At 38.4% G+C, this 27,866-nt stretch overlaps 1 protein-coding gene across 27 annotated transcripts in view; it reads right to left on the minus strand.

Annotated features, from left to right (window-relative positions):
• Positions 1-299: 299 nt before the first annotated feature.
• NRCAM (neuronal cell adhesion molecule) overlaps positions 300-27,866 on the minus strand; it is a 134,004-nt gene continuing 106,437 nt past the window's right edge. For 13 of the 27 annotated variants that reach the window (XM_087723585.1, XM_087723590.1, XM_087723587.1 and 10 more), the window contains 6 exons: positions 25,833-25,874; positions 17,062-17,187; positions 15,707-15,859; positions 11,518-11,649; positions 9,035-9,113; positions 300-3,632 (listed from right to left, as the gene is read on the minus strand). In XM_087723585.1, coding sequence (XP_087579711.1) covers positions 3,395-3,632; positions 9,035-9,113; positions 11,518-11,649; positions 15,707-15,859; positions 17,062-17,187; positions 25,833-25,874 — 770 coding nt within the window. In that variant the 3' untranslated portion in view covers positions 300-3,394. Of the gene's footprint in view, positions 3,633-9,034; positions 9,114-11,517; positions 11,650-15,706; positions 15,860-17,061; positions 17,188-18,178; positions 22,090-25,832; positions 25,875-27,866 lie in introns of those variants that run through there. The other 14 variants (XM_087723606.1, XM_087723601.1, XM_087723600.1 and 11 more) reach the window with 5 other exon arrangements.

The raw sequence follows: 27,866 nt of genomic DNA on the forward strand, positions 1-27,866 counted from the left end.
GCTTAAAGGAATAAAAAAGGGTTTTTTTCTCTTTCTTAATCTCATTGCATAATTTTACTTTTGCCTAATCTTATCTATACCAAAGGGAAATAGTTTTATAGTTATGCATGAAGAATGTATGACATAATCTAAATTCAGAATTAAACTACCACCAGTAATTTTATCTCTGTGTATCTCTGATATGCTAATGCAGAAAATGGTCAAATGGCCTTACTTTTATTTAGTTTTATTTAATGATATTTTGATATGGAAAAACATATCTCCTGAGTTCTACAGGCAAACAATATACTGAGAAAAAATGAAATTTTAAAACCACGTTTATTTTAATACAAAATGTGTTGCATCATTACAGAAGTAGCCTTAACTGTGTATCTTCACATGCATGGATAACTTTCACATCTCCATTTAATTGTAAGCTTATACTGGTTTCCAATACTGTTGAAAAATCTTGGTAAATTTTTTCCCTTTTGTGCTTTTTCAATTAGTGCTCTATACCTACTTTATTTTTGGACTGCTAATGAGATGGGCATTGCAAATTGTGCCTTACATACATAGTATATGCATCAAAGTTGCAAATATATTGTGATCTCAAATATTAGATGCACTTGGTCACACATTAATGCTGTGCAATTTCTAAATAAGGCATTAATCATCCTTGTGATAAAACAGAAGCATCACACAGTAATAAACCTTACCACATGACCTGAAAACTGCAATAAGAAAAGTAATTTTTTATTGTCCAAGTTTGAATTTATATGCATTTTGGTAGATGCTTTAAAATACCAATCACCTTATTGGTTAAAGTACATCCTACACAATACAACCAAAACATTTTTATTTATAACACCTAATAGCATATAGCATCTACACTTTAAGGGTATGTACAAATTCAACAAAATATCTACATATAAAAGCTTACTTAAAATTAAACTTGATGCAAGTTATGAAAAACCAATTTATTAGCAAATGAAACTGAGCATTCTTTCAACCATAGGTTGTTATAAAACATTTTATATTTGGAAGTAAATCTTTTCAATGATAATTTGTGTGTGTGTGTGTATCTGTATGTTTATGAGAGGGAGTTTGCACTTAATATGAGGCCATTTAAATAAAATTAAACTTAGCATTTATTAAATGATTTAACTCTTTTGTAGGATTCTATACCCTGTTTCATGCCAAGCACTCTATTAAAAGCTATATTCTGATTTTCTGACTGAGAGATAAATCTGGATGCTGTATTAAGTCAAGTCAAGTCAAGTCGGTTTTATTGTCATGTCAACAATATACAGTACAGTACACAGTGAGATGAAACGACATTTGCCCAGGACCAAGACAACATAGATAAAAAGAAAAAGAGGAGAAAACAGAACTACATATAGCTCTAAATCTAAGAATTTAGAGAGTTGAGGAGTCTGATGGCTTGTGGAAAGAAATGGTTAGTCTGTTTGTGCGGGCCCAAATGCTTCTGTACCTTTTTCCAGATGGTAGGAGAGTAAAGAGTGTGTATGAGGGGTGTGTGTGGTCAGCCACAATGTTTCTGGCTTTATGAATGCAGCGTGTAGTGTATATGTCCATGATAGAGGGAAGAACAACCCCAATGATCTTCTCTGCTGTCCTTATTATTCGCTGTAGGCTCTTGCGATCCGAAACAGTGCAATTCCCAAACCAGGTAGTGATATAGCTGCTCAGGGTGCTCTCGATGGTCCCTCTGTAGAAGGTTGTGAGGATGTGTGGTGGAAGCTGTGCCTTCCTCAGTTTCTTAAGGAAGTAAAGATGCTGCTGGGCCTTCCTTGTTATGGAACCGGTGTTGAGGGACCAGGTGAGATTCTCCGCCAGGTGAACACCAAGGAATTTGGTGCTCTCTACGATCTCCATGGAGGAGCCATTGATCTTCAGTGGGGAGTGGCCGTGTTGTGTCCTCCTGAAGTCAACAACCATCTCTTTTGTTGTCTACATTCAGAGACAAGTTGTTGGCTTTACACCAGTTCGTTAACTTCTCCACCTCCTCTCTGTATGCTGTCTCATCGTTCTTGCTGATAAGACCCACCACAGTCATATCATTAGTGAACTTTATAATATGATTTGAACTGTGCATTGCTACACAGTCATGCGTCAGCAGGGTGAACAGCAGGGGATTGAGCACACAGCCCTGAGGGGCTCCAGTGCTCAGTATGATGGTGTTAGAAGTGTTGTTTGCGATCCGGACTGTCTGAGGTCTTCCAGTCAAAAAGTCCAGGATCCAGTTACAGAGGGAGGTGTTCAGGCCCAATAGGGTCAGCTTCCCCATCAGATGTTGGGGAATGATAGTGTTGAAGTGTTATAGTGTTCGCATATTATTTTGAGAATAAGACCATGAAAAAGCAAGTTGTATTTTATAATTCATCTCCATAAATAATGAAATCTCAATGAGTTTTAATGTAGCTTAAATACAAGCCATTCCTAATCAAACCAACATATCTGAGTATTTGAAAGTGATTGGATTACTTTGGCAATTAATCACACACTGTTAAAATCAACTGAGTCAGACAAAATACATTGAGAACATTCCTGCAAGTACTCTTACTGCATTTGTTTGGTGGTTGCTTAAATACATGTTTACCATGTTCAGAAAACTTCCTGGTGGATGATGCCAGTTATAGTACATAATGAAATGCACATTATTTGAAGGTACTGAATATATTTTGCCATGTATATTTCTGGTCTAATTTTTTATCATTTGAAAATTTTACATCCATAAGTATACAACTCCAAAATGAATTTTAAAAAAAAACATAAAACCCAGTGTGTACTATATTTCAAAAAATAGAACACTGTGGTGCAGTAATACTTCATAATTAATAAGCCTTTAAAATAAGAGAAGCAAAAAGCAGGTATCAGAATCTCAGTTAGCATCAGAAAATATGTCATACTTAGTCATTTTCAATCATATACTGTACATCCTGTTCCTAACTGTCTTGCAAGAGACATAATGACATTAAGCTAGACATTGTCACCAATTTCACAGCAATGTCCACAAAGACATTGAAGTTCTATGTAATACTACTATAACACTCTGACAATGGGAATGGACTTGAGGGATTTAGTTAAAGACTGTTTAACAACTTCTGAAAATCATTTTCACTGGCATAACTGATTTTTTTTAGATATATGCAAGACTTTGCACGCATTATACTGCATTTGCAATATTAACTGATGTTCCTCATCTTAACATCTTTATAAACAAATGCTGTGTAAAATGCTTCATGTTTTGCATTCTGATTTAGATTTTTGTTTTAAATTCTATACTTATAGAAAAAACACTTCATTAGTTAGAATATTTGTTTCTTCTCTTATCTATAATTAAGGGAACAAATATAAGTGTGATGTAAATGTTGATATGGAACAGTTTCTTTAATTAGACAAAAGAATTCATTGCATTAACTGGGGAAGGAGCTTCAGAACTTTCATTTCCTTCTGCAGGTTCTTTCTCTTTTTTCCCGCTATATTGTCCAATAAAGGAGCCATCCTCATTGAACTGGCCATTGACTCCTTCTCCATAATCAACTAAACTATCATCACTGTCTTCCTTTTTCACAGTCCTGTCTGAGGGTGACCTGCTTCCTTTTTTCAGAGGCTTGTGATCATCCATGTCACTGAAAAAAATAAAGGAACCATCTTTTAGAAACAAGTACAGCAAATATATTTTCTATAGTTAACTAAGAAATAAATGATGCATACTGATTTTGGCAACATTTAATTATTACATAAATTAATAGAGTGTAATTGGCATGAATACATGGTTTAAACACAAGAAGCTTCCAGTAGCAGAACATCATTTTTTACCACCATACATGGGTTTCGACTTCAAATTTGCACACACAAAAAATGGCAAGCATTAGATATGGCTTTTCGGTCTTCAAACATAAAATTATGGTGTGCATTTAAATTAGTTTGTTAAATTTTTTAATTTTCAATTCCTTCATATGAATGAGAAATGAATTTGATTATAAGAAAACATTGATTTCTTCATTACAAAAATATAATAAATAATATGTTTTATATGATATTTTACACATACCAGGGTTGAAATATTTAACATTACCTTTTAAGAGACCTACATATTTTATTAAAAGGGTACAGAAGAAACAAATGAAAAAAACCTAACAAGAAAAGCAGACACTCTATCCTGGACAGTGATGAGTATTTAATTCAACCAGAACCAGAATTCAATCACACATTTAAATATTTCCACAGAATGAATAAATATTTTTATAAACAGTTGTTCCCAGGTTTGGATAAAATCACAGATGTTATATAATGCCACTGGAGAAAGTGCACCATTGAAGTAACAAACAATGCATAAACATTGCAGGTCCCAGTTTTAATAATTAGCTATGCAAACATTGCTAATAATGTGTCATTCAGGTACACAAGGCACCTCTTCTTACCTTACACAAAGAAAGTAATGCAAAATAAATATGTTGTGTGGGAGCAGTGCTGCCTTGGCTACATTATTTTAACAAAGATACAATTTACACTATCTTAACAATGAAGAATTTATATAGAAATGGATCCTTGCTATTTTATATACTGAGCTATATATATTGGTAAATTTATTTTACCAATCAATACATCATGGATTTGTTTCTGTTTATGCTACTATAGAGGCACAGATTTCAACAGTATCTGGTAATGAATCAAGTCTAATAAAATAAATGTGGTGAATATTTAAGTGATTTTGCCAAAACCTGATACCTTTATTTTTGTTCTATTTCTGTAAAAAATTACACACTATTATCCATGGTAGGACTATCTTTTTTTCCTGGTAGCTGTCAGCCGTAGATTCTCCAGCATGGGTTTCTGCAGTGTGCTTGCTTGCTATCGGCTTGCAGAAATGGGGAGGGGGGCTTGGGCATTTGGGATGGAGAAATGAGCTGGTGTGTAGCAGTCCCATGAGAACTGGAAGGGAGGTTTGTACTCATGAATTATGGCACTACCTAGTGGAGTTGTTTATACTCTGTCAAGGTCATCCATGACTCTAGATGCACAAAATTCCTGAAGAGTAGCTCTCGCACAACATCATGCTGAACATTGATTGAATTCTCAGTGCTGGACTCTGAGGAGAGGGATTTGGGGTTTCTTTCAATGTGTAACTTTCACGTGTTTTGAATTAGATCTTGTCTTGCTTTTGCTGCTATCATTTCAAACTTAATAAAAGTATCTCTTCTTTAATTCAGTGGAGTTGGGGGTTTTCTTTCTTGGGTTTTGAATGGAGGCAGGCCTAACATTAGGCAAGATCTGCTTTATCAGCCAACCTGGAGACCCTAGTCTACTGTGGGGGTTGAGCACTCAATGTCAACCCACAGGAATGACTGGGAAGAGTCCAGAGCCCTGGGATCAACCTCTCTTTGGCCATGCCAGAGCAGATATGAAATGGAGTGGCTGGAGGAGCTGCAGTGTGGCTGGTTGCTAGGCGTAGAATGGCTGGAAGACCATAGGGAGCATCCACCAGGGATGACCTTCACCAGAGGGCAGCGTGGTGACTTCACCAGAGAGGACTCTGACAAGAAGGTCTTCCTGCTGAGCCATGCATTGCAATTGCTGCATGAGGTGATCAAGAGTCAGAGAGCTTGGGAAACCCTTGCCTAGAAGCTTGCCCAGACTGGCCAGGCAGCAGGGGGAGCAGCCCCTTCCACAGTTGTGGTGGTGACCTCTGTTATTCCACAGGGGGCAGCTCCAGCTGTAGCTGCTCAGCCAGCAGGTGCAATGGTGGCTCGGCCCCTCCCCCCCAGTGTGATGGAAATCCCCAGAAGCATTGAATTCCTAAGGTTCCTCCTCTGGGAATAAAATACAGAAGGGATCCCAAAGCTCTTGGCTTCTTTCTAGCCCAAGTCTGGAATCACATGCAGGAGTATGGAGATGAAGTGGGATCTGAGGCAGCCAGATGTGTCACCATGGTTCTGGAGGGAGCTGCAGTAGAGTGGATGGTTAGTCTTCACAACAACAATGCTCCCCAATTAAGGAGCTATGATCAATTTATGGTAGCACTTTGTCAGCAGTTCAAGGACTCCTAGCTGAACGCAAGGCTAGGATCTGAATGAAGACCATTACACGGGGGCAGAATATACCCAGGAGTTCCGTGAGCTGGCCTGCCATATGTCCATCTGGCCCGAGGAAGCAAGGATGGGCTTACTGATGAAATCCATCACACCTGCATCTCCCGAGGGGTCCCTCGAGATCTAAGGTGTTGGTATGTGTTGAGGTAGACATCGATCTGGCCGAAAACTGGCACCGTGGCAACTGCAGCTGGAGCAAGTCCTCCAGCTGCTGTCAAAGGTGGGCTAGTGTCCAAACTGAGATCCACAGCGTGCTTTAAGTGAGGGAAGGAGGGACACTGAGTAGCTGATTGCCATTCGGCCAAACCAAGCCCCAAATCTGCAGCTGCTGGGGGCAAGAAGTTTCAGAAGCAGTTGCCGAGGCATCATGAAACAGCCTTGAAGGGGGTAGAGGCCTTTGAGTTTCCCCCTCCTACCCAGGAGGAACTGGGAGGAACCCCCACTGGAGGAGAGTGAAACAGACTTTGACGACAACCCCTTGGTAAGTCAACATGTGATCCCCATGACCACAGTGGAGCTAAGGATGCCTTTGTCAGGCACCCAGGGGAAGATGTTAGCCCTTTTGGACTCGGGGTGCACCAGATGTGTGATTAGCTTCGGGGTGGCAGAGAAAGTGGGACTGAGACTGAGGACACTGAGGGTACCCATAGCTTTTTGCCACTGCATGGGTCAGTGGCAGAGGGGCAGCTCACTTCATAATTGAATCTATGGAAATGGGGATGGGGAGCCACAAAGAGACATTCAGTTTTGTTGTAGTCCCCAGAATGGATAATCCAAGCAGGTCCCTCCTACTTGGATTAACCTGGCTCCACAAATGGAATCATCTTCTGAACTGGAATAAGGGGCTTCTAAGAATCAGTTCCCAACCAGAGGGAAGAGGGGGAGAGAAACCTTCACTAAGATCCCAAAGAGCAAAGACTACCAGCGAATTAGGGGCTGCAGTGCAGGAGCGCACAGAAGGAGAGGAGAAAATCCCAAAGGAATCCTGGGACCTCAGGGAGGCAATCAGGAGGGGAGCTTGACACACTCCTGCCCCATCGACCCCTGACTGCAGCATAGAAATCCTCCATAAGGTGAAATTCCCCAAGCCAAAAATCTATTTGATAACTCCATGAGAGTTAGATGAACTGCGCTGACAAATATACACTGAATTATAAATAAAAGATAAACATTTTAATTGCACTGCAGAAAAATTCAATACTAAAATAATAAAACTACTTACTGTTTCTGGTTTAACTAAACTTGCTATTTTGAAGAGATGAAGTGTTCTGCAAATTAAATTGTGTACTATATGAAGTTTCCCTCAGTGAATATATGGAGAAGGCATGTATTTAATTTTTTATGTTTTTGATATATTAGATTTGAAGACAGACAACAAATTAGACTGATGATTTTCATATATGTTGAGTTACATTCATGACTTTTATTATTTTCAAAGAAAATACATGCTTATTCCAAGGCAAAGAGCAAAGTCTACGTTTTTACTACAAAGTATAAATTTAGTTCAGGCCATTTAGATAACTTTCATATTTCATGCTTTATAAATAGAAGTCATGCATGTATCAATTTCTGCTCAAAGTCATGCTGAAAGCACATTTACCAAATATATGAATGAAGTAAAATGCTGAATCCAAATTTGTTTAAGTATTGGATTTTCAGTGCAATAATTTGGATCTGCATTTTATGATTATAATATATATGCTCACGATTTCTCAGCCATCTTTTATGGAGGGATAAGGCCAGGATGAACAGAATATATTTCTGCATAAACATATGATGCAAAGCTCTACTACACATGCAGATGCAAATGCAAAGTTCTACTACGTACTTCTATTCATTTGGATAAATTTGTATATTAATAGTCAGCAATACGATTATTATTATTGATTGACTGATTACCTGTGATGGCCCACAGAACCATTTGTCAGGGCACACAAGGCGTTGCCCTATCAGCTGGCCAGCACGCATGTGCGTGTTGGCCAGCTGACTTCAGACTTCTTTTGAGGCCATTTTTCGCCCTCCGGAGGCTTCAAGGGCCTTTAGGAGGCTTCCATGAGGGTTCCGGGGGGGGGGGGGGACGACTAGACGTAGGGCTGATTTTTGCCCCCCAGAGCTTCAGGGAAGCCTCCCTGAAGGCCCCTGAAGGCTCCAGAGGTAAAAAATCGGCCCTATGGACAAACCGGAAGTCACCATTCACGAACTTCTGGGTTCCCCGTAGGTCCATATTTTGCCCTCAGGAGGCTGTAGGGAAGCTCCTGAGGCATCCAGAGGGCCTCTTGAGAGAGGGGAGGATGTTTTCACCCACCCCAGGCTCCTAAAAAGCCTCTGGTGCCTGGGGAGGGGGAAAAAAAACAGTGCCAAAAGTGGGGGGCGCTGGTCACGCGCACATGTGCATGGGGTGGGTGGGTCACACGCATAGCGTAATGGGTGTGGCATGCCCACGCACAACCCCCGTGCTCCCCCTGCTTTTGGCACGGGAGCCAAAAAGGTTTCACCATCACTGCTGTAGGCCATATCAACGTACAAGGTTCCAACAGATATTACCAATAAAATCCTATACAAGCAATTTAAAATAAGAGTAGGATAAAATACAATAGTTATAGAATAAAATACAATAATCAATGTATATTTATAGTAATACTCAAGTGTATTCCTATGATATATGCTTTGTCATAATACCACAATCATGCAAATTGAAATATTTGCTAGGATTAAATGAATTATTAAATGTCTGATAATTTAACATATTGATTTATATATACTATCTGGATTGAAAAGTCATTTAGTAAAACAGCATCTAAAATGTTCATGTGGCATCATATCTGAAGATGGTGGGTGAAAGTTATTACTACACTCTAAGTTAAATGATTTGAATAGAAAATCTGAAGAGTATTATCTTCAAATCCAAGATAATATGATTAATAAGAAAAAAGTAATACCTATATTCACCAAGAGTTCCATCATCTTCTTTCATAGGTTGTATTTCTGGATCACCATGTGCATCTTCTTTTTCTTTCACTAAAATATGCAAAATTGGACCTTTAAAGATGCCATTCACAGAATTTACACATCTTTTAGAACAACCCTCTGCAATCTATGAAACAATGTAATCTTGGCGGTTCCACCACAAAACCGCGGACGACAAAATCGCGGTCAACGAAAGTGCGCATTTGACGTCATCACAGCGCGACGAAAACATCGCGCTGTGATCGAAAAATGTAAAAATAAAGCGAAAACCTTACCCTAACCCCCCCAAACCTAACCCCAACCCTAACCCAACCCTAAATCTAACCCTAAACCTAACCGTTAACCTAACGCTAACCCTTAACCTAACGCTAAACGTAACCCTAACGCTCTAAACCTAACCCTAACCCTTAACCTAACCCTAACCCTAACCCTAACCCTTACCTTTATGTGAATCGGCTTGCTTTAATTTTATTTTTATTTCAATTTTTAATTTTTTTCATCGCGCTGTGATGACGTCAAATGCGCGCTTTCGACGATCGCGCTTTTGTGGACCGCAGTTTTGACGGGTCACGATCTTGGCCTCATTTAATACACGACTAAATTACAAATTGGCAAAGAAGATTGAAAGATTGAAGATATACATATATGACTGCCTAGAAGGTTTTAATATACCAGGAAACATATTCAACAAAAAGACCAAAAGTCTTAGAAAAAAATAAAGCTATAACAGAAACTGCCACTCCAGTATTGTTTGCCCTTTTCTTTTCTACATAACCAGGGAGACACGAGGAAAGCCCAACTAAAGTCTCTCTGCAATAATTTTCCTTCACCTTTGGCTCAAAGCACACTTCTGCACCTGCTGTTGTCTTAACACTTTCTGAACTGCTTCTTCAAGATTATCTTTATAGCTCCATGCATACAGCAAATAACAATTGTATTGCTAGCATATTAAATTAGGCATTTGTAACTTTCACAATTTTGACAGTACTACTGGAAATTGGAGCAATAGTTGGCTATAGTTGGATTGTTCAGAATGGGTGCTTCAGATTTTCTTTTTTTAATCCCATTGTGTGTTGATCCTTCTCTTGGTAGCGTTCTAAAATGTTATAGCTAGTCAGATGAACAACAGAATAGTTGTAACTTTGAAACCATATTGGAAAAAATTAATCTAAGCCAAAACCAATGAACTATATACAGGTAGTTCTCTAATTATGACACCAATTGGAACCTAGAACTCTGTTACTAAATAACAAGGTTGCAAAGCATTACGTCACATGACTATATGGCTTAGTAATGAAATTACAGCAGTCCAGGTTATCATGAGGATTATGTGGGTCATTAAGTGACTTCTTACTGGCTTCACCATTGCTTTGCTCAGAATCACAATGACTTGACTGTGATGGTCAGAACTCCAAGAAACTGTCCTAAATCCCCATTTTTAACTGCTATTATAACTTTGAGCAGTTGTTGAATGAATGGTTGTATGAATGGATGAGGACCACTGATAGTAAATACCGTATTTTTCAGAGTATAAGACGCATCGGAGTATAAGACGCACTAAGGTTTTGAAGAGGCAAATTTAAAAAAAAGTAGTTAAGTAGATAGAGGGAGAGAGAGAAATACAGTAGGTAGGTAGGTAGGGAGAGAGAGTAGGTAGGTAGGTAGTAGGTAGATAGAGGGATAGAGAGAGAGAGAGAAATACAGTAGGTAGGGAGAGAGAGAGAGAGTAGGTAGGTAGGTAGGTAGGTAGATGTTTTCAGGTGTATTTATCCATGTGCTGGAGAAGGAAATTGCTGACAACCTGCAGCACCTAAGACTTGTTTCTGCTGGCACAGCACTTGATCAATCTAATTCTCATCAATCACTCTAACTTTGCGAAAGGAAAAAAAAAGTTTTTGCACTCTGCAAACCTCCCCAAAATGGCCTGTTTTTCGCAAAAACGGGCCCATATTTTTCAAATAAAAGGCATGAATAGCCTTGGGGGGGGCTTGCAGAGTGCTCCTTGCGGTGTGGTGGGGCAAAAACAAGCAAAAAATGGCCTGTTTTGGGGGAAAATGGGCCTGTTTTTTTGTCAAAAAAAATTGCATGCATAGTCTTATGGAGGCTTATAGAGTGCTGCTGGGGGATGGGCGGGGAATGGCCCTTTTTTGTTCATTTCTGCCCTCCCCAGCACCCAGGAGCTCTCTGAAAGCCTCCATAAGGGTATGCATGGCCATTTTGGTGAAGGGGGGGGGGCTTCGGAGGTAAAAATATGCTGTATTCGATGTATAAGGCGCACCCAGATTTTCAGGCTGTTTTTTGAGTAAAAAAGGTCTGTCTTATACTCCAAAAAATACGGTACTTAAAGATTTACTTCTTATATTTTGAATCTTAGCAGCAGTGATAGAAATATTATATTTAAATAAAAACAAACATTTTCTTTTTCAAAGATTAAATCAGTAGATCCAAAACTTACCTGGGTATTTTCCACCTTTATTTCTCCTTATGAAACAAATAACGAGCAAAATCAAGATGAGAAGAGCAACTGCACACATAAGGCCAATGAACCATCCTTGAGTGGCAATGTCAACCTGCCGACTTGCCTTTGCTAATAATGAAAAAGAGGCATTTATTCGTACCAGTTTTGCATTCTTATGAATTAATTTACAGACAATTAGAAATAATATATTTTGGTCTTTTAAAAACTTTTGGCAATTTTTAGTATTGTTGAACTTTAGATACTTGCATTTTAAAATACTAAATATGTAAACATGAGTATTCTCTTCCCTTATACTTGCCCTACTCTTCTAATAACAACATTTGTGGCAGTGGTTTGGGAATTGTCCTTTGACGCACAGTTGAATGTACAAATAATTACCTTGGAAACATTTCTCACACATTTTTAAAGGAGCTCTCTCTGTGCACTAAATAAGGAAAATTATGTAGTAAGTTTCCTATCCTTTCTCCTCAGAAGTCTATGGTTTAGGAGCAATTTAGTTCATTTAAAAGAACCAGTTACACTGAATTTATGTTCATGTAAAAGAATGCAATAGAATTTTTATATAATTATAATATATATGAATTCTTCAAATTTATGCATTTGCAAAAGGATAGCATTTCTTTATAGAACATAAAAAGAACAAAATGGTTTTGTGAGAATTTGTTTTTTGTCTTTTAAAAAGCTAACTTTAAATAGGATAATATGAACAAATAATGTTTAATAGGTTAGAGCAATTTAGCTTTTCCAAACATGCAGTTATTTGGTATTAAAAATACAGTGTCAAGTATTAAATGAAGACATGTACATTTTACATTAAAATTCAGTATGTCAACTATGCAAAACAGTACATGCTTAACACATACTAATATATAAGCTACAATAACAACTTACTTACAGAGTTTCCAGTATTTTATTTCGGTATATTTGGGTAAAAGCATATAGAGTTCTATAAGCCACTACAGTGCATTTAAATTGCAAATTATGTATAATTGCACTACATATATAGTTTGCTTCAAATATTTTTCTCTCTGAAAAAATACAAAAGCTGCTAATACAGGCAAGTCATATGAATTTATTCTACTGTACTTATTTAAAATCAAATCATTACTAAAGTAAATGTTAAACAGAAATCTTTTCATAAGCCATAGAATGGATCTTAAGCAACTAAACAACTTTTATATCTTTTTCCTGTTTACTTCCAGTTAGAAATAACTGGAGAATTAAGGAAATAGCTGTTGGTTTAGATCCAGAATCAGAGTTGAATGTTTGAATGAAAAAACTCTACCACCCAAGAGAAATAGAACTGATTCCTATTGATTCTTTCATATTACCCTAACCCTAACATAAACTCCTCTGATACAGTTTATCTTCCTTTGGTATAATAATATGGTTTGACTAAAGAAGGAATGGCCCATAAAATATTCCTGCCACTTCCACTTTCCAATAATAAAACTTAGGGGGAAAAATCAGTTTTTAGAGAAATGATGTGTCTTCAAGGAAGTCAGGAAGATTCTTGAACTTCTATTTTATTGCTGAGCTTTCTTGAGTCTTGACATATATCTATAAATTTCAAAACTTAAAAAATGCCTTCCAAACTCCAGAGTGGGTTGAGCTAGCTATCAGTCAGTTCCATTCAACAATAACAAAAAAAAAAAAAACCACCTTGGTATCCAAATTATTTAATTTAAAGGAGATTGGATTTTATGGAATTTGATGCAGAGAGAACTGACAGAATCTAAGACTTTTGTATAGCTGAGATACTATTGTAGCCTTCCAAGGCATAGATTTTTGATGGGTTTAGAGAAAAATACATTTTTAAAAAATGTGCCAAGCCTATTCCAAGTGTTTAGAAGTATACGGCCATATTAATTCCAATTTTGGCTTATTGATCCATGTCACCCAGCCACTCTTTCAAATATCCTCCCTATTTTTCATCCTGTAAGCTGGACATCTATAATAGTTTTGACAGGGCACAAAGAGACTGGGGAGTTACTGTCATGCAGAAAAAGGCACCCAACCATATTAAATAGTATTTCAAGCATAAAAATGTTGTGAGGTAAAGGGGGTTCAGATCCTTTTATCTACAATGACATGTTTCAGCTGATAAAGTTATCTATAAGCTATAAGCTTTGGATCGAATCCATTATTTGAAATAATATTTAGATGTTGAATTCAAGGGCTTTTCTCATGCCAGTTCTTTTATTGCAAACAGAAGAAACATTAATTGCAGAACAATATTCTGTACTTCTCTTCAGAAAAGCTGTCAAGACCTGGCTTTTCCTGCAGGCCTGGGGCTGTTGACCTCATTGTTGAGGTCCAGCCCCGACTGAAATGAATGTATCTGTGTCGTTTAAACTTGTCTTATTTTATTTTTACTTCCTTTTATTTTCTTTCTCTTCCCTTCTGTAAGCCGCCCGTAGTTCTTCGGGATTGGGCAGCCTATAAATAAAATTAAACTTACAAACTTACAAACTCTTCACATATCAAACAACCAACATACACTGCTATTAGCACATGAAGCTACTGATCTAAAATATTGTTTAAGTTAGAGGTGTTGGACCACTCCTGATAAATTATTTTATTTTACAAAATTAAGTTTAGAGATATAATTCCATTTATAAAAACCAGTGTCCATGCAGTATGATGCTGTGAAACAGTGAGTGAATGAAAATATTTCAACACCATGTACTATAATACACTTCTGTTAATCACATGTTTTTCAGCACAGGTGGGCAACTTGCCAGATGATGCATGCTCAATTCAGCTTTCTGGCAATTGTCCTAACCTGCAATTTAGGGACAGAGCAAGAGCCAGATAGAAAGAAGATAGGGTCAGGTAGCAAAAAGGAAAAAATTGAATGGGTAGATAATCTTACACCCTTTTACCATTGGTTCCATCCATAGCTTATGACTATTAACATAAAGTCCTGCGGATTACTCCATAGGTCATATGATAGAAAAAGATTGCTCCCTAATGCTTTATGAAAATATGTGAAATTGAACAAATGGCACTGAAATTTCTCAAACATCCTATGATAGTCTCTAAATATTATGTTTCAACATACAGTATGTAAAAACTGGCTTACAAATTGACACAGTAAAGACTTTGAATAAAATATTCAATAGTATATACAGGTGAAACTTGAAAAATTAGAATATTGTGCAAAAGTTCATTTATTTCAGTAGTGCAACTTAAAAGGTGAAACTAATATATGAGATAGACTCATCACATGCAAAGCAAGATAGTTCAAGCCATAATTTGTACTGTGCTTGATTGGCCAGCAAACTCGCCTGATCTGAACCCCATAGAGAATCTATGGGGCATCGCCAAGGGAAAGATGAAAGACATGAGACTGAACAATGCAGAAGAGCTGAAGGCCGCTATTGAAGCATCCTGGTCTTCCATAACACCTCAGCAGTGCCATAGGCTGATAGCTTCCATGCCACGCTGCATTGAGGCAGTAATTACTGCAAAAGGGGCCGAAACCAAGTACTGAGTACATATGCATGCTTATACTTTTCAGAGGTCCGATATTGTTCTATGTACAATCCTTGTTTTATTGATTGCATGTAATATTCTAATTTTCTGAGATGGTGGATTTGGGGTTTTCATGAGCTGTAAGCCATAATCATCACAATTATGACAAATCGCGGCTTGACTATGTTGCTTTGCATGTAATGAGTCTATCTCATATATTAGTTTCACCTTTTAAGTTGCATTACTGAAATAAATGAACTTTTGCACAATATTCTAATTTTTCGAGTTTCACTTGTACACTATTTATATTCAATGAACCTTACATTTTGTAGAGATTTTGGATACCCTACCATTAGAAAAAACTGCTAGTAATGTTTAATTTATTTAGATTTGACTATTCTCAAACATTGTATTTCATCATGAATAAAAAGCATACTATATAGGAAAAATAATGTGAGGATTAGAAAGCATCTTTGAAAAGGAGACATGAGAACTATTTCTTTTTTCTAAATGAATGGGATATCCATTGTATGAACAAAAATGAGTTGATGTAGTTCTGAGTTACACCTTTTAAGGAGGCGAAAAAAGATATTAAAATATGTGAAGAGAACATGACAATATTTTGAAATGCCAGCACTTAACACATCACAATTCTGAATGGAAGGCAGAATTGCATGGTGTGCCTCACCTGAACCTGTCTCAAATACAGCCTCTGAGCTCCTAAAACCAGAAAGACCCTCCGCAACAACCCGGACTTTATATGGCGTTCCTGGTGTTAATCCTTTTAAGAGAAAGAAGCTCCGAGAACCATTAACATTTTCTTTTTTCAATTCTTCTTTGCCTATAAAATTTTTAGGAACACAGCATTTGTATTCATTCATTCATTCATGATGAGATATCTTGTCACTTTCAGATACTGATCTTTAAAATATTTTTTCTTAAGACAGCATTGAGAGAACTATATTCTAAATATTATTTTATTCTTCATGCTATTCTGCTCAAAATTGCCATGAAGAAGGTAATTGGATGGGATAATAATTTCAAAGCATATTTTGTGTATTATAATAAACAACATCTTCCATTTATTTTGTTATACTTTACATCAATTATGCCTAGCAAGAAGTGAAAGGAAAGGAATCACAATTAAAAGGACAGATTCTCAATGAACTTTTATAAACTATAAGTTTGACCAGGCTCTTCCTTTTCTTTATTAACCACAAAAACAAGCTTCTATTCAGATTGTCTCACTACATCTTATTTGGAAATGCTAAAAAGCTGATGCTCTATGCAAAGTTGATCCATTAGACACCATTTTCTCACATAGAAACTGGCAGATAAGATAAGCAATTACATAAAACTTCCTCAAAATATCACAACTGAAGGAAGACCAAATTACAGATAATGAAAATCTTCCATTTCAGCATCCCATAGTTAAATGTAATTTAAAATATACATTGCTTTACATTTGTGTGATCTAAAAAATAAAATTAAGTTATTTCAAGAACACAGTAATGGCAAAATTAATATGAAGAAATTTGTAAGACTAAATATACTCCACAGTGAGCAGTTTTGTATATTGCTGTGCTATGCAAACCATGTTAGGAAAACTCTATTCATATGTTCCATATATATTTATTTGAATTGAAAAATACTAGTTTAAAAGGAACAAGCATTCCTTTCACAATCCAAAACCTATGTATGTCTTTCATAGGGCTAATAATCTGCTAATTTACTTCCTGAGAGAAAGAAATAACTAATTCAATCTGTTTTGAGTTTCTTTACCATCAAAGTGACGTGTAGGGACAGGCATGCTATGTCAAACAAGTATGTTAAAATTTTTAGTAATTGCTTTTGGCAGAAATCCTAAGATAATACAAGAAACCAATGTTCTATGTACGTAGTTAAACATGTTACTTCCACAAAATCTGACTCTTAAATCTATGTCCTAAAAAAGCAGAAATAACTTTAGAAAAGCAAATCGATACTGGTTTTTTTTCTATTTTTACAATACATTTAAAAGAATTCAATGAAATGTCTTCTTACTGCCTGCCACACCATATTCAACATAAATGTTCTCATGAACTGGACCCTCATATTCCCAACTGATATTGGCATAAGTTTCAGCAGCTGCTGCCGTAAAATTTTTGATCCTTGGATACACTGGTTCCACTGAATATACAAGAAAAAAAGAGCAAATTATTAAAGGCTGCATGTATTCAATACTGTCCAACTTTATTTATTTAAGTATCACAAAACAGAATGGGAAAAACAATTTATTGTAAATTCTTATGTTTAGAAATTCTGCTTAAACATAATTAATACTTTCTATCTCATTTTAGTTAGTAAACATGGTTCTCCTGCAAACAGCATCGAGACAAACTTTCTTTCAGCTCTAAAATGAGCTTATAGATGGAATAAGCCTTTAACATAATCTGAAATTATGTATATGTATGTTTGTGTTTGTGCATGCACATGTGCATATGATTTTATGAAGCATATATATATGCTTGCAATGCAAACAACACAAGGTGAGGGGGGGGGACACATGCCCCATGCAACCACACGTCCTTACCTAATGGCCACTCCTGCAACCCTAGCCACCGTGTCCATTGTGTCATGCTAATGGATGCCACAAAAAGAGTGGCAGGCCCAGTGACACGCCTTGCTGCAACAACACAACATAACAGCAGCCATGAGGTGACCACGCTCGCCGCCTCCTGCACCTCAAAAGTAATAAGATCTCCCCAAAAATAAGGCCAAGTGCTTATTTTGGGGGTCAAAAGAAAATAAGACCCTGTCTTATTTTGGGGGAAAGACATATGTGTATGTATGTATGTATGTATATACATATGTACGTACGTACATTCATATATACACAGTATGCATACATATGTAGATATATATGTAGATATATATGTATGGGTGTAGGTATATGTATGCATATAATGTATATAGCATGTGTATACCATATTTTTCAGAGTATAAGACGCACCAAGGTTTTGAAGAGGCAAATTAAAAAAAAAAGTTTTTGCACTCTGGAAACCTCCCCAAAGTGGCCTGTGAATAGTCCTCCTAAAGGCACGAACGGCCTGTTTTTTGCTCATTTCTGCCCCCCCCCCAGTCCCCAGGAGCTCTCTGAAAGCCTCCTACAAGCTATGCACGGCCATTTTGGTGAAGGGGACGGGGTTTCAGGAGGGAAAAAAATGCTGTATTCAGTGTGTAAGGCGCACCCAGATTTTCAGCCTCTTTTTTGAGGGGAAAACATGCATCTTATACTCTGAAAAATACAGTGTGAGTGTGTGTGTGTGTGTGTGTGTATAGATTTTCACGGGTGTAGGTATGATAGTCTTGTTGTATTTGGGTCTTTTCCCATGTAAGATTGAGATTGTCTTGGCATCGGTTCAGCGAGGTCTCACTCGCCATCTTCAGGCTGATGTTTTCGACTTCGTGTTTGTGTGAGTAAAGTGTGGTCAGAGCTGCCATCTTTCTATAAATCTTGGTGGGGTTGTGTGGAGTGCTGGCTTTGTTTCAGTAAGTGGATTGATTGGCTGTGTAGTTGTATCATGATTGGTAGATTGGTGCTTATTGGTGCTGGCTGTGTGTCCATTGTTGTTTCGTGTTGTAATGGCCTGGGTGGTGGGTGGGACTCGTTTGTTGACTAGGGCTGGTTTTCAGATGTCTGGTAGATGGGAGGTATCGTCACGTTTATTCGTGTTATGGGGGTGTTTCTCTTTTTCGATAGCTTCCATAATTATTCTCTTGTTGAAGTGTTCAGTTTTGGAGATTAATTTGGTTCCTTCAAAATTAATTTTGTGTCCTGTAGCTTTAAGGTGCTGGAAAAGGAAGGGAGTTTTTTCTTTTTTTCTTACTGCGTTCTTGTGTTCTGCGATGCATGCATTTATTCTCCTATTAGTTTTTCCTATGTATGTTACAGGGCAGATTTTGCATGGTATTTTGTAGACTCCTTGGTTTTCTAGCTGGATTTTGTCTTTGGGGTTTCTTAAGATGTTGGCTATTTTTTGTCAGTGTTGAAGGCTGTCTTGATATTGTGTTTGTGGAGAATTTTGCTGATTTTATCTGTGGTTCCTTTGATGTAAGGGAGGAGGGCGATGACATTGTCCTGTTCTGTGTCTTGATTCTTGGGGGGGCGTCTCCCTATGGATTAGGTTGGTAATTGTTTTTTTTTTGAACCCGTTGGAGATTAATACGTTTGTGAGAGTGTGTAATTCAGTTTTCAGGTGGTCTTTGTCGGCTAGGCGTTTGGTTCTGGAGATGAGGGTTTTGGCTACAGTTGATCTGTGCAGGGTGGTGATGGGATTGTGCATTTAAGTAGCGGTTGGCGTGTGTTTTTTTCTGGTAGATGGTATGTCCTAGGGAGCCATTGGGGTTTTTTGTAGATTAGGACGTCCAGAAAGGGAAGTTGGTTGTTAGCTTCTATTTCCATAGCAACATTTTGAAACTAACGCCTTAGATAGATCTGAACACAAACCCAAACTCTGGCTTAGATATATAGATGACACTTTTGTAATTTGGCCACATGGGAAAGAAAAACTGGACAACTTCCTCACACATCTCAACAGCCTACACCCCAAAATACAATTCACTATGGAAATAGACACACACACACACACACATACACACACACATATATATAAAGCCAGCCTCCCTCAGCAACCAAGAAAAAAACCACTTAACTCCATTTCACAGAATTAAGAGAACTTTTACTGGTTATGAAAAGATAGCAGCTAAGCAAAGCAAGATCTGAGGCAAAAGCGCACAAAATCATAGATATCAATAGGTGACCCAACCCCCTCCCCCTGGTAACCCCATCCCATAGTCCAATCCACACTTCTCTCAGGTGTCATGTGGGTGTCATCTTCAAAAAGCATCATCAGGTTGGTATGCAGGACAGTTGGCCTTGGCGGGCCCAATCACTATCTCCAGCATGCACAGTAGATGGTGAGAACAACACTCCCTTTTCACAATCTCTCCTGTACTTAAAACTTCTCTTCCCAAATACCATGCCTCCCCTCCCCCGTTTCAATGGCAGCCGAAAAGCAAGTAGTGAAACAGAGGCTGACTATATATGTATGTATGTATGTACACACACGTATATATGTACATACATATATATATGCATATATATAAATATGTAGATATATATGTATGGGTGAAGGTATATCTATGTATGCATGTAATGTATATACATGTGTATATGTGTGTTATGCACACTATATTGCCAAAAGTATTCACTCACCCATCCAAATAATCAGAATCAGGTGTTCCAATCACTTCCAAGGCCACAGGTGTATAAAATCAGGTACCCAGGCAAACATTTGTGAAAGAATGTGCCGCTTTCAGGAGCTCAGTGAATTCCAGCGTGGAACTGTGATAGGATGCCACCTGTGCAACAAATCCAGTCGTGAAATTTCCTCGCTCCTAAATATTCCACAGTCAACTGTCAGCTGTATTATAAGAATGTGGAAGTGTTTGGGAATGACAGTAATTGAGCCATGAAGTGGTAGGCCACGTAAACTCATCCAACATCAGTGTGTGACCTCACAAATGCCCTTCTGGAAGAATGGTCAAAAATTCCCATAAACACACTCCTGAACCTTGTGGACAGCCTTCCCAGAAGAGTTGAAGCTATTATATCTGCAAAGAGTGGCCCGACGTCATATTGAACCTTATGGATTAGGAATGGGATGTCACTTACAGTAAGTTCATATGCGAGTAAAGGCAGGTAAGTGAATACTTTTGGCAATATAGTGTATGTGTAGATATATATTTTCTTTTGAGAGCAGGCAACAGAATTTCATTTTTAATATGTCCTAGTGTGTTCACAATAAAACTGACAATAAGTTTATTTTTATCTTAATCTTAAATTATGGAGAAATAAATGATCAAACAATATAATCTTATATAAATACAGATATGAGCCTTGTTAGATTAAGTGATATGTAAATTATAAAAGACAAAAAAGCAGAATCCCAGATTATAGTCTTATTACTGAAAACTGCAATAGGAGGAACAGTCTTATACTGTTAACGTCAACTCTGAAGCTAGCCTGATCAAGGCCATTTTGGAGGCTTCAGTGTGCCACAATAATGCTGAGGGATAGGGGGGAGGGGAATAGAGATAGCTGGATTTTTGTAGCCAAAACAAAATAGTTTCCCCTGTGAACCAAGGACATTCCCATGGGTGGCTGAAGAGAGGAGGAGTGAAGTTTCCAAACAATTGGACAGCACCCTGATTGGAGCATGTGACTGATTGTTTAGGAAAAGGGGAAAACTTTTACTTTTAATTAGATGAAAACCACTGGAACCTTTAGAGTTGGTTTTCACTAGCCTGTGTCACTATGATATGTCTAATAAACTTGTTCTTTGAGAAAACTGCTTGCCTTGGAGTTATGCTTGTTATGGGCATATTACTTGGAACCCTAATATTAAACCAACTCCACAACTAAATTCTCTGCTCCAACCAGAGCTGCTATCCGGGGTCCTGAGCTCCGGTCGCTTGCCCGGTCTACCCAGGCAGCAGAAAGACTCAGGGAAGATGGCATAATGGAAAAGAAAGGAGAAGACATATTGGGAGCTAGTGGCAGGGTCTTGAAGAGCTTGCAGACCCCCTCAGAGATCCAGCAGGTGGCAGAAGCAGTGGCGGAGATCGTGTGCCAGGTGGGCCAAGTGGCTGACCACTGGGGAACTGTACCAAGCAGAGGAGGACTTCAGATGCCATGCCTCATCCCAAGAACCAGTGAGGGATTGTCCAGTGACCTTGACCACGGAGTTGATGATCACAGTCCTCGAGTGGAGGGTGAAGGGACCGCTAGACCTGGATGACTTTGGGGACTGGACGTACCAAACAGCCGGTCCCCCTGGCTCCACAGGCCCTGCGCCATCTGAGGTGGGGCTCCCAGCCTAGTAGGCTGGCAACTGTGGTGAGGATTAGTCTGTCCAGTGCCTTGAAGCAAATTCTCCTAGAGATGGCAGGGGATCTCCACCAGAGGAGGGAGTGTATGACCTCCACGGGAAGGTTGATCTTAGCCAGGGAACAGCTCAATGATTTTCTCTAAAAGGGTAAAAGACACCTCAGTGAGGACGGATGCGTTACACGGTTGCTTCATAGCAACTGCTCCAAACCTGCGTCTTCTGAGGGGTTCCTGATGCATCCACGAGTGGTATTGGGTGGCAGTGGTCATGGATCCAGAGCTTCACTGCCATGAGAAGAAGGGACCGACCAAAAAGAAGCCAAAGAGCCAACCTGAGTGGCAGCAACTTGGCTGATAGTTAAGTCCCTGGCAAGTGGATGAACAACTAAGGGGAACCTCAATGAAGCCAATCAAGTGCTTCCAATGCACCAGCGGGGCAACCAAGCAGCTGAATTCCTGGCTCCAGCCCCTATACCAAGGTGAAGACATCAGAAGCAGCAAAAAAAGAAAAAAAGAAAAAAACACTCAGGAAGGCTACAGAGAGGGGGGAGTTTGCCCACCAAATTATTGAGGTCTCCCTTCCCCTATCTGGGGAAGAGAGAACTCCAGTCCAGGAAGTCAAGTTGCCGATGGTCTACAACAGCCATGACAAAGGTGAGGATGACCCAATGGTAAGTGAAGCCATCTGTCCGTTCACCATCCGGTCGAAGTTAATGGTGTCCAAAACAGGGGCGCAGGGGAAAGTGGAAGCAATCATACATACAGGTTGTATCTGTTGCCTGATCAGCCTACCCATAATCCTAAGGCTAGGAATCAGGGCAAAGCCCCTGACCCACACCATATGATTCAAGCAAGTAAATGTTTCGTTGATAGGCAGAGGCTTTTCCATGCTCCTTACCAAGCCTGTTAGGTTAGAGATGGGCCGGCACTGGAAACTCAGGAGTGAAGTTTCCAAGCAACTGGATAGCACCTTGATTGGACCATGTGACTGATTGTTTGGGAAAGGGGGAAAACTTTACTTTTAATTAGATGAAAACTGCTGGAACCTTTAGAGTTGGTTTTCACTAGCCTATGCCAATATGATATATCCCATTGATGGCTAACCTTTTTCTAAAGACATGCCAAAATCGTGTGTGCATGCCCCATCCACCTGTGCATGCGCGCGTAGGGTGGGTGGGTGGTGTTCCACCCTCCCCAGGCTCCAGAGGCTTTCCTGAAGCATGGGGAGGGTGATAATGGCCTCCCCTGGCCCCCTGGAAGGTAGAAATGGATCATTTCCGAACTTCTGTTTGGCCTGTTGGGCCATTTTTCACCCTCTCCAAGCTTCAGGAAAGCCTCTGGAGCCCAGGGAGGGCGAAAAATGGCCCAATGGCCCAACTGGAAGTTCAGGAATGAACTCTGGAGGCTTTCCTGAAGTCTGGGGAGGATGAAAATGGCCTCCCCCGGCCCGGCCCTCCAGAAGGCTGAAAATCAGCTGGTCAGCGCATGCATGCGTGCCAGAGCTGAGGGCTGCCATTCCGGCAAATATGGTTCCATGTGCCACCTGTGGCACGTGTGCCATAGGTTCGCCATCACTGATATCTCCAATAGACTTGTTCTTTGAGGAAACTGTTTGCCTTGAAGTTCTGCTTGTTATGGGTATATTACTTGGAACCCTGACAGTTAACTTATGAGAGGAAGGAAGGAAGGAAGGAAGGAAGGAAGGAAGGAAGGAAGGAAGGAAGGAAGGAAGGAAGGAAGGAAGGAAGGAAGGAAGGAAGGAAGATTAATCAAGCAAAAGCTTTTGGAAATAAAAGACGTGGTCTTTTAATTTCAGCTGCTTTAATAAGGGGATCATATTTGGTAGCTAAGAAAAGGTAATTATTTAAGATCAAATTGTAACTAAATATAACTAATACTTTCAATACAACATCTGTAAATATGAGATACTACCAGATAAATAAGCACACATAGAACTCCATGTTTATCTATTCTAATATCCAATCAAATGTTTCTAAAACAATATTCCAAAATGGAAGATTCTACAAGTAATGAAAAAATGTGCACATATTTTTCTAATCTCATGCAATTTTGTACATTTCAAAATTTTCTTTCAGAATGGTGCATTCCAGCTATTTCTATGGAATGTTATTTTGATAAAATAAATAGTAATACCCTTATAAAATGTTGAAGGTGCAGTATGCATGACAGATGAGGTTTGAAAAGAGTTTTCTGAATATCCATCAAAGCAGCAAAAACAACAAAAATATGTTTTAATCAGCACTTTGCCATCTACTTTCTGTCCTTTAAATAAACAGAATACACACATACATAAAGGCTTGTCAGTCCTTCCAGCTCTCTTTCATTTCTCTCTCTCTCTTTCTCCCCTTTTCTCTTTCATCTCTTTCTTGCGCATGCAAGCAAAATACCCAGGATCACGGCGGCGGGGACAGCGACTACTTCCGCTGCCGCCACTGAGAAGTGAATACCTGGCTGTGCTGCGGAGAAGAGCCACACTGTGCAGGAGATTCCTTAGAGCTAGACTCAGGTCAGTGCGAGCCGCAGTCCCCTTCATGTTGTCTCAGGAAGGAGGGGAATGGGACCGCGGCTCGCGCTGACCTATATCTAGCGCTAAGGAGTCTCCTGCACAGCGTCCCCGCCGTTGTGATCCTGGCCCAGAAAAGTATTTTGCTTGCACGTGCAAGGAAGAGATGAAAAGAAAAGGGGGGAGAGAGAGAGAGGGAGAGAAATGAAAGAGACCTGGAAGGAGAGAATGGGAGAGAGGGAAAGAGAAAGAAACAAATTAGAGAGAGAGGGGGAGAGGGAGAGAGAAATGAAAGAGAGCTGAAGGGAGAGAATGAGAGAGAGAGAAAAGAGAGGGAAACAAAGCAGGGGGAAAGAAAGGAAGAGGAAAGAAAGAACGAAAGAAAGAAAGAAAGAAAGAAAGAAAGAAAAGAAAGAAAGAAAAGAAAAGAAAAGAAAAACTTTCTCAGACCTATGAGGAAAGCAATGGCAAGCTGGATCTCTTGCCAAGAAAACTGTAGTTTGCCAGAAGGCACAAATTGGAAGCAAATCTGATTTTTTAAAAAGAAAATAACAGAGATGGCAAAAAATGCAAACAATGAAAATAAGATTATTTATAATTTTGGATAGCATATTATATTGTCAAACTCAAAAGGCTTTTGATACTTGTCGTCGTCGTCATCATCATCATCATCATCATCATCATCATCATCATCATCATCATCTCTCTCTCTCCCCCCCCACCTTCAGAGGGACTGTCGTCCCTTGTGGAAAACACAACTAGGAACTCCTTGGCTCCTTGTTCCCCCCCCCCCCCCAAATCTCTTTTTTTGTTGTTGTTGGCCACTGGTGGTCACCGCATATGGTCCTTGGTGATACACTCTTGCCCGCCACCCCTTCAAAACGCGCAAGGATGTGACAAAATGGCACAGATCCTTTTATTAAAACCCCCTGTATTACAAAGGCATTTTAATAAAAAGATTGTGATGACGTCAGTGCCTCACCAGCCATTAACCTCACCGCACATCACTGCCTTATAATTAAGAACTGTTTTGGGGCCTACAGAAAGAACTAGAAGAAATTGCAGTTCCATCAATAGAAAATATTAACTGAATAGGTTCAATGCTTTATTTTGTTTCATTACTATTTAAAAGAGAAGGATAAAATGCTGTTAACTATTACCTGGAATAAAAAATGAAATAATATTCAGCAAGCTATTACCATACTTTTTATTGGTACTTAGCAGAGGTGGGTTCCTCCTGGTTTAGCCCAGATCGGGCGAACCAGTAGTGGTGGCGGTGGGAGGCTCTGCTCACCTGCCCAGACACTTTTGCGCATGCATGCACAAGCGAACCGGTAGTAAAAAAAAATGGAAACTCACCACTGCTATTTACATCTTTGTGAAATATTTCAGCAAATAAACCTTAGTATGTATCACATTGATTAATGAAACAGTAAGAAAAAATTATATTAAATTATTGAGCAGCTTAGTTCTCTTTGGAACAGTAATGAATGCTACAAGTAACAATCCTACATCAGTATTTTATTAGTACAGTACTTTGAGGAGGTTAATGACATGAGGATATGTGGCCCACTGATAAAGAGTGTTGCTGAACACTATTATTCAACATTAATTACAAGTGAACAACCCTGGAAGGCCACGTTTACTACCCTTCCATTACGTAAATAAGAAAACACTGCTTGTAGCAATTGCTCTTCCTTGGTTAATCTGGATGTTCCATAATCTTAGAAACAAATAGCCCATCCCAGCCTATCCAATCAGTTAACCAAAGCAAAGGGAAACAAAACAGTTATTGTCACTTAGTCCTTTCCAGTAAACTGAAATTGTTTTGTTCAGCATACTCAAAATATAGGTGAAACTACCTATCCTACACAATGTGAATTGTGCTTTTATAGCTAGCAGTAGTAGGTAGCAGTGTGACTATAAATGAGTTAAATATCAATGAATTTGCACTTTTAGATTTTATGTAACAATCAACAGCACAATTTGGTTTTGTCAAGCTTATCAATTAAATTATTTTGGTAGATTTAGCATTAGCATTAGCTCTTCCCAAACTGTGTAGCATATCAGCCATTGCTGATCCCAAGCTCGGATGAGAAAGGAGGAGGATTAAGGATTGGGCTAGCAGCCTGTAAAAATTATAACCATTGCAAAAACATATATATATCTCCATGATATATAACGGAGAAAAAGAATGAGGCAGCATATACTGCTCTGGTTTTTTGAACGAGTAAGCAAATTTTTTTGTTAAGACAATAGATAGCTCTTTCATAAATAGTATCTTCTTAGGACTTTATTTAGGGAACGCTACTGTTTCCTCTTATCACCAACTTTTTAAAAAAATATAGAAAACTGGGGGGGGGGAATCACAGAATCAATGTTTACTTTTACTTGCAATTATATTCAAGGAATACAAGTATGAGTAGAGGAAAATAAGAGAACACTAAACTACATTACTAGTTACACAGAAAAAATACAAAAAGACTAGTAATTATAGTACCAATGTATTCATTGATATTAAAGGATGAAAGCAAGCAGTTAAATGAAAAGGTATTGGAATTAGAGAATAAGAAATTAAACAATTCATTGATTTACAATAGTGATATATGAAACAAAAAACAAAGTTAGTGGGCATGAATTTACTTTAAACTACTACTCTTTAACAGATTTAATTCTTTTCAATAAAGCATTTCTTAAGCACTAAGTATTCAGTCTTACAATTTATGGATATATCATTAGTGGAAACATTCCCTCAAACTGCAGGTAATGGAACTTACATGAACAGATCATAAGCAAGATCTTACTGTACAAAATAATAATATCCTAGCAAACAATGTGCAAACACTATGCCAAATTAAGGAATACAACACCCAACTATCTATTTAATTTGGTCTTAATTGAAAATCAAAGCCTCTTTGTTTGCATTTGCTAATGTGATTAGGGTTTTGAATCATGTATTTTCTACTACATAAGTGATATTGCAAAAATATTTTATTGAAGTCTTTTCATGGAATGCTTACCTGCTATTGTTTAGGATCTTAAAGACTGATTTTGGTTTTAATACCTATTGTGTGACACAGGATCAGTGAATATCCCAACTGATGTATTTGTTTGCTTTAATTTATTTACTTTAAAATTCTTAAATTTATTAATAATTTATACCTTTAATCAATTTATTTATTCAGTGGTTGTGTACGATTGGCAGTTACATTACAGGGGTTTAACAACTTTCAGACAGATATCACAAATTTATTCCCATGAGCTCTAAAGCACCATTCAGCCTTTGAATCAACAATGCTGCAGAATCCTGGAATATGTGAAAATAGGTTATTTACTCTAGGCATTCAGAATTAGAAAACTGCTTTCACCTAACATATATCTGTATTCTTTATA

Source organism: Thamnophis sirtalis, unplaced genomic scaffold (genome assembly GCF_051295495.1).
Source record: "Thamnophis sirtalis isolate CommonGarterSnake01/CBP01778 unplaced genomic scaffold, rThaSir2_p1.2 scaffold_9, whole genome shotgun sequence".
NCBI classification, from domain to species: domain Eukaryota; kingdom Metazoa; phylum Chordata; class Lepidosauria; order Squamata; family Natricidae; genus Thamnophis; species Thamnophis sirtalis.